The 12,653-nt window shown below is 46.3% G+C and overlaps 1 protein-coding gene and 1 pseudogene across 1 annotated transcript in view; both read right to left on the reverse strand.

Annotated features, from left to right (window-relative positions):
- The window catches only part of LOC127192954 (40S ribosomal protein S19-like), an 877,505-nt pseudogene that overhangs the window by 236,977 nt on the left and 627,875 nt on the right, over positions 1-12,653 (reverse strand).
- Positions 1-12,653, reverse strand: part of Dscam (DS cell adhesion molecule) — a 574,658-nt gene that overhangs the window by 194,220 nt on the left and 367,785 nt on the right. The window contains exon 12 of the mRNA XM_051150389.1: positions 2,780-2,953. Coding sequence (XP_051006346.1) covers positions 2,780-2,953 — 174 coding nt within the window. The remainder of the gene's footprint in view (positions 1-2,779; positions 2,954-12,653) is intronic.

A 12,653-nucleotide genomic window follows, 5' to 3' on the forward strand; every position in this document is an offset into this window, starting at 1 on the left:
TCGTGGAAATGCTAATGAAAAACCACATTGAGATTGCTTTTATCTTGCCCTGGGCAGAATAGCTTACTTCAAGAAAACCAATGCCAACAAGTGCGGGTGAAGAGTTTTGGAAAGGAGACTTCATAAAAGGCTGGTGAAGATATAAATTAGTACAACCATTGTGGGAACCAGTGGGAAGGTTCTTCCAAAAACTAGGAATAGTATGCTTGACGGATCTAGCTGTACCTCTCCTGGGAATACTCCCAAAGGAATCTATCTAAATTAGCACGCCATGGGCATACCTGCTCAACCATGCTTACTGCAGCAATATTTACTAGAGTCCAGTTATAAAACCAACCTGGGGTTCCATCAGGAGCCGGGTGGATGAAGGACATGTCTCACACACACACACACACACACACACACACACACACACACACACACACACACACACACACTACTTAGACTCTTTGAGAAGGGAGAGGGGATCAGTGGTCAGGAGGCCAGGCTAGGGTAAAGGATACGGAATACGGTTAAAACTCATGCTACAGTCGACTGGACTGTCATAATGAAGCCCGTCAATCTGTACGGTGGTTATACATTAATTAAAATAATCGAAACAAAACTAAGCAATAGAAAGGGGCATGCACTTGACAGCTTTATTTACAACCACGCAATCGCCTTTATACCGACTTTTCTCCCATTTGAAAGTGTCTGGACACTTGGATTCTTCCTCAAGCATATAAGAGTCATCTGGAGGTGTTACCTCAGGGCTGACAGTTGGGGCAGATCATAGGAACCATGGAAACGCCTCCCTCTGAAGATAGGCCTGTTCCTCTTCCCTCCTCCTGGGCCATGCATCTACATTTTCTCTTCCAGAATATTCTCCTGAAAGCTCCTGTTTCCTAAGACTCTTTGCATTTTTCTTTATCTCTGCAGCCCATGATCATGTTGCTTTATAACACACTAATTATGTGGTTTCAGAGGCCCCAGGACTTGGCTGCTTCTAAGAAACACTTCCTAGCATGCCTACAGCCAACCTCTGGCTTCCACTTCCACCATAACTCACATGGAAGCCCTCCTTGCTCCAGTCTGTGAGTTGTGGGCGTCTTTCCCCTCCCCCTTCTCTCTGAGGGGCGCTTCCCCTCCCCCTTCCTCTCTGAGGGGCGCTTCCCCTCCCCCTTCCTCTCTGAGGGGCGCTTCCCCTCCCCCTTCTCTCTGAGGTGCTCCCACATTCCTCAGCATCACACTTCCACACAGCAGGACTGTTGCCCACAGCTCCACAACAGCTTAGTCAGGTCCAGCCTCTATGCCAGGAACTGGGAGACTTGTGGGCAACAGACAACTATTATGCACTGTCTGTAGGCTGCAATGTGAGAGCGAGGCCCGGTGGACTGGGTTCCAGGTTCGGGGGAGATGGTGGCTCTCTTCTGAGCTGCAGGGTGACTTACTTGAGCTATGAGGAGCTGTACTCTTGCTTGCTCACCTCACAGAGGCTTGGACTTTGGGTACCCAGTGGAACATAGAAATCACTGATCCCACAGCAACTGAGAAGCGTGCCTTGGCCTGTGACCCCTGTGCTCTTTGCTGCTCAGGCATTGTACACAGAAGCCCACTGCCCCTAGCGTGAGGAGCTCAAGGGGCAGACACTATCCTCTGGCCTTTGTCTTTTGCTCCCAGCATCTGCCACATAGGTGTTGAGGAGGAGGAGGAGGAGGAGGAAGTGGCAGTGGGGGGGCGGGAATCTTCAGTTTTCATGTTTTGCATTTTCCCTATTCTTTTATGGTTGCTTATGAAACTGAGGTTCTGCCTTCTGCCATCAGCAGGACACACACAACTCATTACCTCATAGAGTCATTCACCCTGACCTCTTCCGCGTTGCACAGCTATTTTTCACCTACAAGGTCAAAACCGCCACCAACGGGTGTTATGCGCTCCATAAGACTTTGTTCTGTCAGATCATGACAGATATTTGTAGAACAGAAAAATAATGATGTTACAAGTTAACACTATCAAGTATATTATTTTCACAATATGAAGACAAACTGCTGTCAACGCGGCTCTTGGGTCATAGGTTACCTGAGTATTTCAGAAACTCAGAATTAAAAACAAATTAACATTTTAAAATTTACTGATTTCATTTTTTTTTTTCTTTTTTGCCTCGGCTCTACTTTTGGGCATGAGGTATCCAGTTGCTGCCTTTATATTTTTTTACATGTATTTTTCTGAGGTGGGGTGGGGGAAGAGCACCTGTACCACAGCACACGTGTGGAGGTCAGAGGACAGGTGGTAGGAGTCCATCTTCAGCCCTCTCCTTGCAGCATGTGCCTTCTGGGGTTTGAAGTCAGGCTTGGCAGCCATTGCCTTTATCAATGACCACTTTACAAAGGAAATCTATGGCCAAGCCAGTTTTCAGTGAAGCACATGAAATAGGCTTCCGTAAGACTATGTTCAAGGCCACGCACTGGACCTATTCACTGACCGATCAGTGCACGGAAGATGGGTGCCGGATCCACTATCAGTTATGGTGTCAGGGCCTGAGGCCAGTGACTGTGGAGCCAGCTCAGGAGAAGAGGGCTCTTCTACACCTGGGGTGCAGGGAGCCCCAGATGGCTGCTCACAACTGGCTGGCTATTTTCCATTTGTTTAAAAACCACTTCCAGTGCTAAAAACTGGAACCACCACCAGCGACATCCAAACCTGCTTTGTTCTGTTCTGAGACAGGTACGCATTGCACCAACTGAAAAATCTCATCCCCCAGAGACCTAAGTAGGTAAAACAAAGTGTTCTTCCTCCTTACTTTTCACCGTGAGGTACATGGACTTGCTGACGTCTGCGCCCACATCGTTGCTGACCTTGCAGAGGTAGTAGCCACTGTCTTCTTCTACAACGTGCTTGATCAACAGTGAGCCGTTGCTTAGGACCTGGATCCGGCCGTTCAGCGCAATCGGCTGGAACTGGGGGACCCCAGCACCTGGGAGAGAAACACAAAAAAACAGCAACCGTGATGCCAAGAGCAATGATCCATCTGACAGTGTGACTAGATTCAGAATCATCTCAGACCTCCGCCTGGGTGTCTGTGAAGGCACCCAGAGGGCTTATGATAAGAAGGGAAGGAGTATGTGTGCGGCAGGATCTTCCGACAGGCTGGGGTCCTGGACTGAACACAAAGGGGAAGGCAAGCCAGCTGGGGGCCAGCACTGCTTCTTATCAGCTCCCCAGTGTGCTGAGATGTGAGGGGTGGCACACACGTATCCCACTGTGGTGGACTCTGTCGTGTTTACCTCATGATAAGTCACATCATATCAAACTGAGCAAAAAAACAAAACAAAACAAAAAAAACCAACCTCCCTCCGTCAGCTGGCTGCTTGTACTTTTTCACGGCAGTGAAACTGGAAAGTGCCACACAGTGAGAATAAACACATGGGCAGCGAGATTGAGCTCATCATTCTGATAGAGGACGCTGAACTCGCCTCATACGGGCAGTGCTGGGATGTGCCAAGCCACGCCTTCCTCCTTGTAACATTAAAACTCTTACTTAGGGAAAGCCACACTTCGTTCAAATGACAGTATTTCACAGAATGAGATTAAAAAGCAGGAATGTTTATACATAGTGTCTCCATAAAATGCCACAATTGATGAGTGTTAAGCAGCTGATAAGGTATTCGAAGAAATCATAGTTAGAGTAACCCCATAGTAGACATCGCTCATCTTGCTAACAAAGTCCCTTCTGTTCCCTGGATATGATGTAGGTATAAACAGGGGAGTGACAGAGGAATGCTCCTCTGAGGACATGACACTTAAAGCCCTCATTTGCTGCACATGCTGGAGGCTACAAAGGCCACCGGTCCTCAGTGTGGCTGTGACAGCGGAGAACCACAGAGCAGCACCAGTATCACTGGACTCTTGTCTATGAGTCAGGTCAGTGTGTGTTGACAGTGTTACAATACTGCTCCCCGGGAGCGCTTGCAGGTAGATATACTGGGACCATAGACCATCCAGACACATATGAAAGGTCTGTATGAAACAACTTAGAAAAGAAAGGATCTATGCCAGGCATGGTGGCACATGCCTGTAATCCCAGCACTCGGGAGGCAGAAGCAGGCAGATTGCTGTGAGTTTGAGGCCAGCCTGGTCTACAAAGCGAGTCCAGGACAGTCAAGGCTACAGAGAGAAACCCCGTTTCGAAAAACCAAAACCACCACCACCACCACCACCACCACCACCAGTGCCCTGATGAATGTCTAGGAGAACAGTGGCTTGGGGTGACCCATCACGCCGGCTGGGGGGAGGGGCATGGTGAGGATGTGTTCTAGGACATTCAGATCTCCTTCTCCTTGCCTCTCTTCCTTCTCTACCCTGAGAGTCTGGGGAGACTAAGTGCAAGAATTGATGATAGGACTTTCCTAGAGGAAGCTCACAGGGTGGGTCAAAGGCACACTCTACACGGGAGCTTTAGGTCTGGCCTGGGGCAGGCCACGTCTTCTGTGCTCACTCTTCTGTGCTCACGGGGATCTTCCAGCGCCGCACCTGAGAATACTAGACTGCACACACTGCCTGCCCTTCCCCTAGGACTCCCGTTGCAGGGATTTCAGAGCTGGGTGTGGTGAGCCTCTCCAGAGAAACCGTGGAAACGAATCCTGTTCTCCAGAGCCTCTTTCGCACTGAGTGAGAACAAACAGAGCCCTGACTGGGCAGCTTCTCTCGGCTGCAGAGGATGTGCAGCAAACTGAATGAAAAATCTGAAAGGGGGCTGGAGAGGTGACTCAGTTGGTAAAAAAGGGTTGACGTGCAAGCATGGGGCCTGATTGGTTCCTAGCACCTCCACACAGGTCCAGGGCTGTGCGTTCCCGCTATCCCAGCACTGAGGAGGCAAAGATAGAGATGGAGGATCCCTGAGGTGGGCCGAAGACCAACCAGTGCTGTGGGATTGGCCAGTTCCAAATTCAATGAGAGATCTGTCTGGGACTGTAAGGTAGAGAGAAATTCAAGAAAGATGTTCAGTGTTGACTTCTGGCCTCTCCATGCTAGTGTTTATGTGTACAAATACACGAGTGTTGAGTAACAAGCGGGCCCCCAAATGGCAGTGCTGCTGACAGTGTCCTGAGAAGATGGTCCAGAACAGCGCAGGCGGGACTCTGAGCAGGGAAGCAGAGGGGTCTGTGCTCGGTAAGGAGCAATCCAAACTCGGCATCCTCACGAATTTCATACGGCAGTGTCTGTTTATCAGGAAAGTCACTGCTTTCTTTTTTTCCCATCAATGGTCAACTACCTCCAGCATGGGCTTCTAATACCCGATTAACTCAGCCTGCAACAGACCAAAGTCCACACACCAAGTCCAGGCTGTTCTAGCCCCCAGGCCACCTCCCACGGCTGCTACCTGTCCTGAAAAACTGATTCACCCCTCCCTCCCCCAGCTACTGTTCTCTACCCTGGAGGAGGCAGCCTGGCTGCTTCCCTCCAATAAATTGTTCTTTCTGCCCAATGAGTGGTCTAGTTCTGTGGTTTTGCTGCGCTTGCTTACAATAAACACATGCAAATAATACACATACACAATACATACACCACACACACATACACATACACACATACAACCTACATACACACATACACACACATACATACACACATACACACATACACACACACACACATACACAATACATACACCACACACACATACACATATATACATACACACACATACACCACACACACACATACACACACACACACACACACACACATACACAATACATACACCACACACACATACACACATACACATACACACATACACACACACATACACATGCACATATATACACATACACATATACACACACATACACACACACATACACACACACATACACAATACATACACCACACACACATACACACACATACATACATACACACACACATACATACATACATACACACACATACACACACATACACCACACACACACAATCACACATACACACACACACATACACACATACATACATACACACACACACACACACACACAGAGCTAGAAGAATCTCCACTCTACCAAAGATAAAGGAAGCCAGAGAAGGAAGCTATTCACCTTATTCAGCGTCATAATTGTGCCTTCCTTAGAGTGAATCCCAGGAAAATAGTTAAATGTAATTACAAAGAATTAAAATGCATAAGAGTGAGAGATGAGCCCTGTAGAGCAATTTGCCTTTAGTACATCTAAAGGGACGAGGTCATAGGTATAAAACAGGGTGGAAGGAAAAGACTGGCAAAAGCTGTGACCTGCCTCAGTCTCCCCTTTGGACCAGAATCTATCAGAAAACTATGTGACCCACCCCTCAGTAAGGCAAAATATAATTGCATATTCTGAGTAATTATCATCTAGGAAGGAGAAGAGAAAAAGAAATGTCTATAAAATAATGTGTTTTATTTTTATAAAAATAATTTTTAAATCAGAAAATTTTAATACCACTATCAATCATTGGTTTGACTCAATGAGCATTTATAGAGCCTTACACTGAGCAACAGTAGAGCAGGTGAGTTGCAACAGACTGTGGAGCAATCACTGTAAGAGACAGACAGTGCCTGAGAACCAAGAGTCAGTCGGTGCCTGAGCACCGCGAGACAGAGTGCCTGAGCACTGAGAGAGACCCAGTTCCTGAACACCGCGAGACAGAGTCCCTATGTTGAAGCCTAGAGGGAGGTGTTTGCAGGAGGGCTTTTGGGAAGTGTGCAGCTGAGGAGGGACGACTCCTTATGAACAGCGTCAGTCCCTTGTAAGAGTGACCCTGGAGAACACTCTTGTCCGCTGTGAGGACACAGCAAGGAGTCAGCAGTGTGAGGCCCAGGAGGGCGCCCTCATCAGAATGTGGCTTGCCAGTTGGTGCCTGACCTCAGATGCTCAGCTCCTTAAGTAACAGGAGAGAAATTCTGCTCAGTGAGTCCATGTGGCAGAGCAAGCTGGGCAAACTCCGACAGTCATCAGGAGGGATGGTACTGTGAGCTGTGAGATGAATCTCCACACATGCTAAAGAGTGAAAATAGCACGAGAAATATATCTGGACGAGCTCCAAGTCTCCAGTTATTTGAAAACTAACAGCACAGGTTTTTTGTTGTTGCTGTTGTTGTTTGGTTTTTGAAGACAGAGTTTCTCTGTGTATCCCAGACTGTCTCTCTGTAGACTAGGCTGGCCTGGAACTCACAGATCCGCCTGCCTCTGCCTCCTGAGTGTTGTGATTAAGGAGTGAACTATTACCACTCCACAACAATTCATTCTAAATAGCTCATGAGCCAATGTTAGAACTCATGAGAAACATTAGAAAGTATTTTGAGTTGAATAAAATAAAAAGAAAATATTTAAAAATCTGTCGAATGTGGCTCAAAGCAATATGTCCATGGCATGTGCAGCATTGAATACTAGAAAATGAAAACAAATAAAAAGGAAAAAGAATAGAAATCCAGCATTTTGTTTAAGAAGAGACTACAAAAAGAGTGTGCACACCCACACACGCGCGCGCGCACGCACACACACACACACACACACACACACACGGAAAAGGAAAGAAATCATAAAAAAAAAAAAAAAAACTACAAGCAATGAGGTAAGACAGAAAAATACTATAGAAAAACCAGCAGAGCTAAAAGCCGGTCTTTGAAAAGGACAATAGAATTTGCCAAAAAGACAACAGAATAGACAAAAAGCATAAACAATTATAATAATAAAAAAAAAACTCGTGACTATATTTTTAAAAGGCCAAAAGAAAAGTAATGAATAATTTAGTGCCACTAAGTTTAGCAACTTCAATTAAATAGATACATTTCCTTAAGAAGTTATCACATTTCACTAATTAATGAAAGATGCCTCCTAATTTACCTACTGTGGTTTTAAACGTGAGCGCTCTTTGGTACGTCATGGTAATTCAGTTAAAAATAAATGGGGTACCTCCTTTCCTGTGAACCATTCTAATCCCACCATCTGGAGAGAGGACATGCTTCAAATCTCCTAGACTCATACAAATCTGTGCCTATTTTTTTTTACACAAAGTGAATTTATGGCTCAGTTACAGAGACGCTGCAGAGTGACTAACACCCGGTAAATAGTTATCAGTGCAGTGGTGTTGTCTCCTATGGCACTCCCCGCCTCTCTACTCCTCCCTCCCACTCCTCCCTTCCAGGATGGGGATTGCCATGTTGCAAGCCTGCTATGGCTCCAGGAGAAAGGCACCAAGGGCTAACTCTAACCACTAGCCTGTGACAAACTAAATCCTGCCAATCAGGACATGAGAGAGCATGTGACCGTGACCCCAGCTGACAGAGAGCCTAATCCAGGGAACTCGGTTATGCCTGTATTCCTGATCCACACTTGTGGGGAGCTGAGAACCATACAGGAATTACAGCCACTCACTTAGAGGGAGAGAGTGAACAGATTCCCTCCACCACGGACGGGGTGGAGTAATGGCTCATACCCCTGAAAGACGGCCCAGCACATAGCAGCCACACAGCACTGTTGTGCTGGTTCCTCATTTCACTGTTATTACTTTCCCATCCTGTGATAACTTGGCCTTGTTTTAGGGTCAGTGCTATGAACACGTCCCCTGACTCCTTGCATCAATACAAGAAGACGTGGATCAATACACCGTATTTATGGCGAGCCTTCCAAGTGACATTCTGAATGGAAAGGAATGTGCACTTAAGTGTGAATACGCATTATTAAATTGCTTGAGAAAGAGAGCCTTGCTTAGCTGGGCATGGTAGTGCACGCCTTTAATCCCAGTGCTCAGGGAGGCAGAGGTAGGCAGATTACTGTGAGTTCGAGGCCAGCCTGGTTTACAAAGCGAGTCCAGGATAGCCAAGGCTACACAGAGAGACCCTGTTTCAAAAAAACAAAACAAAGCAAGAAACTCCAAACCCAAAACCCAAAGGCCCTGCTTTTATTTCTGCCAGTGTTGACTGCAGCTTTACTTTACACATGTGCACCATTAAAGCTCCTAATCTTTGTCAGTGTGACACGATCTTATTTTAGCAGGCACCTCTTAAAATTTTTGCTCATAGATGACTTTGAGCACGTTTTTATAAATTATTAAGCATTTTTACTATTGTTTGCATATCTCCATATCGTTTGCACATTTTTTTGCTACACTTTTGTCTTATAAGCATTTCAGATTTAAAGAAAATGCTACATTCTTATTTCACAAAATTTATTTTTGATTTTTGTTATTTTAATAAGAGTTTGATGGAGAATATTGTAAGCTTCGTTTTCTTACATAGAGGATGGAATTTCTCTCCTATAAGAGTAGATTGCATTTTAAAGAATTTTATTTTCTAACTTATAAGATAACTTATGGAGAATGTGTCCCTTTGTAAAAGAGTAAAGGGTTTTACAGAAACTTGACAATAAGAGAGTGAACTGGTGCGCCTCTAATTCCAGCACTTGGGAGGCAGACGAAGGCTGTCCTCTGTGAGTTGAAGGCCAGTCAGGTCTACATAGAGAGCTCCAGGACAGCTAGGGCTACATAGAGAGACACTGTCTCAACAAACAAGCTCAATAGATAAATAAATAAATAAGAGAGCATGGCAAGAGCCCAGAGCTGGACCCGGGAGCACCACGAGCCACTGTCTTCTGAACAAGACAAGGCTGCTCACACACAGAGTCTATGGCTTCCTGACAAGACCTGAACAGGACTGGTTCTGCTGGAAAGCCCAGCATGGAAGGGAAAGCAACCTTGAGGCCCACACTCAGCTACTGGCGGGGAAGGAGAGCCATTTTCTTTATGGTTGTGGTTGCTACTGGGTTGGCTATGTTACACTGAATGGCTTCACAACATTTGTGCAAGGTCAGCACAGGACTCAGGGGCTATTAAGACTAGCTCTTTAAAAATCAGAGGTTGGTGGGATGGGGGAGTTGGAGAGAATCAGTAGGGGTGGGTAACATAAACTATGTTTGTACAGATGCATGACATTTTCAAAGCATAAAAAAGTATTAATTTTATATCTTATTTTGTTTGGTTTTTGATACAGGGTCTCTCTGTGTAGCCTTGGCTGTCCTGGACTTGCTGTGTAGACTAGGCTGGCCTCGAACTCACAACGATCTGCCTGCCTCTGCCTCCCAAGTCCTGGGATTAAAGGCATGTCCCATCACGCCTGGCTAAAAGTATTTTTTGATGAAGGAAACATATTTAATTTGTATTAAAGTGCTTAAATGTGGTGCATTGTTTTACATTTATTATTTGTGTGTGTGTGCACATATAAACACGTATGCACATGGATGTACAGGCCACTGCATGGGTTGGAGGTCAGAGTGCAACTTACGCGAGTTCTCACCTTCCACTGTGTGGGTCCCAGGGATAAACTCAGAACATCAGGACTGGCAGCAAGCCCACTCACTTGCCGAATCATCTCCATAACCTTTCCCCTGTTTTAGAAATCTGTTCAAGGCTACTGGTGTTTTACTCCAGTCTTAGTGACAGTAAGAGCTACATTCAATGTAACACACACGACCTAAAATCTCAGCCAAGGAGAGAATTTCTCAAGCACATGCGTATGTGCACACAGACACACACACACACACAGAGACACATGCGTGCGCTCACACACGAGCACACACTCACACAAGGATAAAAACTAAGACATCTCAAAGAGCTATGAATTTATAAACTACATAAAACTTTGTTTAAAAAAATCTGGATATCTGCTGAAATTCTGGTTGGCTTTGAGAAAGGCAGAAGATCATCCAGATCAATAACATACTTTTTTTTTTTTACTGTTTTCAAATAATTTTCACTGCAAAAATTACTTTAAAAGCAGTAGAAACACTTATACTGAAGACTTACAAGGTAAGATTTACAACACTGCTATCTTCTCTCAACTAAACAGTGGGAAAGAATGACCTACTAACTCCCAGGCAGACAGATGTGTGCCTGTGCATTATTTAAAAGGTTTAATGAAAATGGAAGTAAGGTCTAAGTGCCTGTGAATAACATTAAATCTTTTCTTCATTGGGAAAAATAATGAGGTCAAGTTGAAGGGGCAGAGCATGGACATCTCTGATCATGCTACAAGGAGTGAGAGCTTGGTGGTATTGGCCAGCCTGTTCCCCAAGAGGACCGCAGACACATGGGCTGGCATTCACCAGGTGTGAGGGAAGCAGGACTCAGTGTGACTTTACGGGATTCCCGGCCTTCCCTCTCAGAGTCATCAGTACTCCAAAGAGCACAGTATAAACTGCTGTGTAAAATCTGCAAATCAGTAATTCCCTTAGCACGAGGGACACACGTTGGCCAGCAGACACACTGCAAGCAGCAGCAGGCAAGAGAGCTGTCTGTTTCCTGTGGCTAGGCGGGGTCGAGCGGGGGCAGTTCTAAACTCCATCACAAGAATGAAATGTTAGAGCATTTAGTGAGGCAGGGGCTGGATTGCCAGCGATGTGAACCCTTCCCAGTTGGCCGGGAAGCTGTGCCCTGCCCTGTGCCCTGGTGCTGAGGTTGGGGGAAGCACACTTAGGAGAACAGCGCAGGAAGCGATGGCAAGGCAAGCCGGGAGCCTGTTTCATCTCCCTCTCTGAAGATGTGTTGATCATAGAGAGAGCACCTGGCTGAGACTCAGAAAGACACAGGTCCCAGTGGCCTCTGACCTGCTAATGGGACCGGTAGACAAGTGGCTGACTCCCTTTGCATCTTTATACAGAAAACATTGACATATAAGGTTGTGGCAAAGAAAATGAGCTCGCAAAAATGTGAATACCTATGGTTATATGCAGAATTCAGCTGTTCAAAAAGCATGTTTACAACTGGTTATCAGGGTAGAGGGATGGGTGAGGTAAGGTGAAGCACAGTACAGCACAGCACAGCACAGCACAGCACAGCACAGCGGGGAAGGCGTCCCTTTCTTCTCTTGGATGTATCCCAAAGGAAGGCTGTGAGCTCTTCTTTCTCCTCTCCGAGGATCAAAGTGTGTCCCTTTCATCCTTGCAGAGAGAGTGTGTTTTCTTGAAGAGCGAGTGAGCGGTTTTTACTTTGAAGAGGAGTTTCCTTTCCTTGAGAGTAGTTGGTAGGCTTCAGGAGTGTCCCTCAGTGGTGGACTGTGGCGTGGCATTACAAGATGAAATGACTCCTTTCTCTCCCTCCGAGCTGCTTTTGGTCACGTTGGTGTTTATCACAGCAACGGAAAGCAAACTAAGCCCTGGGCTGTCACCAGGCTCTGGTTTCTGCCCTATGGGCGAGGGGCATTTAAGATGATGTGGGAGGAGCAGGAGAGAAGAAGGCACCATTCTCCTTCAAGGGCCAGGCATGCGGGAGCAGGCCAACTCTGCTCACAAGACTCTCAGTCCCTGGAGGGTATCTGTAAACCACAGCTGCAGACATGGACGGTCCTCAAGGGACCAACATTTCTCATGTAACTCTAAGACAGCTTTCTTTCTCTCATCCCTCCTTCCCTAGGTGTTACACTCTCCCATTCCCACAGCAGACGCTTCCTCGGCACCGCCCTGCCCACTAACCGCAACAGCATGCAGGCAGTTTTCTCTTCAAATCTGAAGTTGTTATGTTCAGTGGGTAGTGTAGCCACGCCCCCTTAATCCCACTCCCCCCCCCCCCAAGAAACCTATCCACTGAAGATAAACAAAGCTTCCTCGGAGACTCCTCTGAGTTTTCTCTGGCTCAGCAGGCAGGGT

This window comes from Acomys russatus, chromosome 8 (assembly GCF_903995435.1).
Source record: "Acomys russatus chromosome 8, mAcoRus1.1, whole genome shotgun sequence".
In the NCBI taxonomy this organism is placed as follows: domain Eukaryota; kingdom Metazoa; phylum Chordata; class Mammalia; order Rodentia; family Muridae; genus Acomys; species Acomys russatus.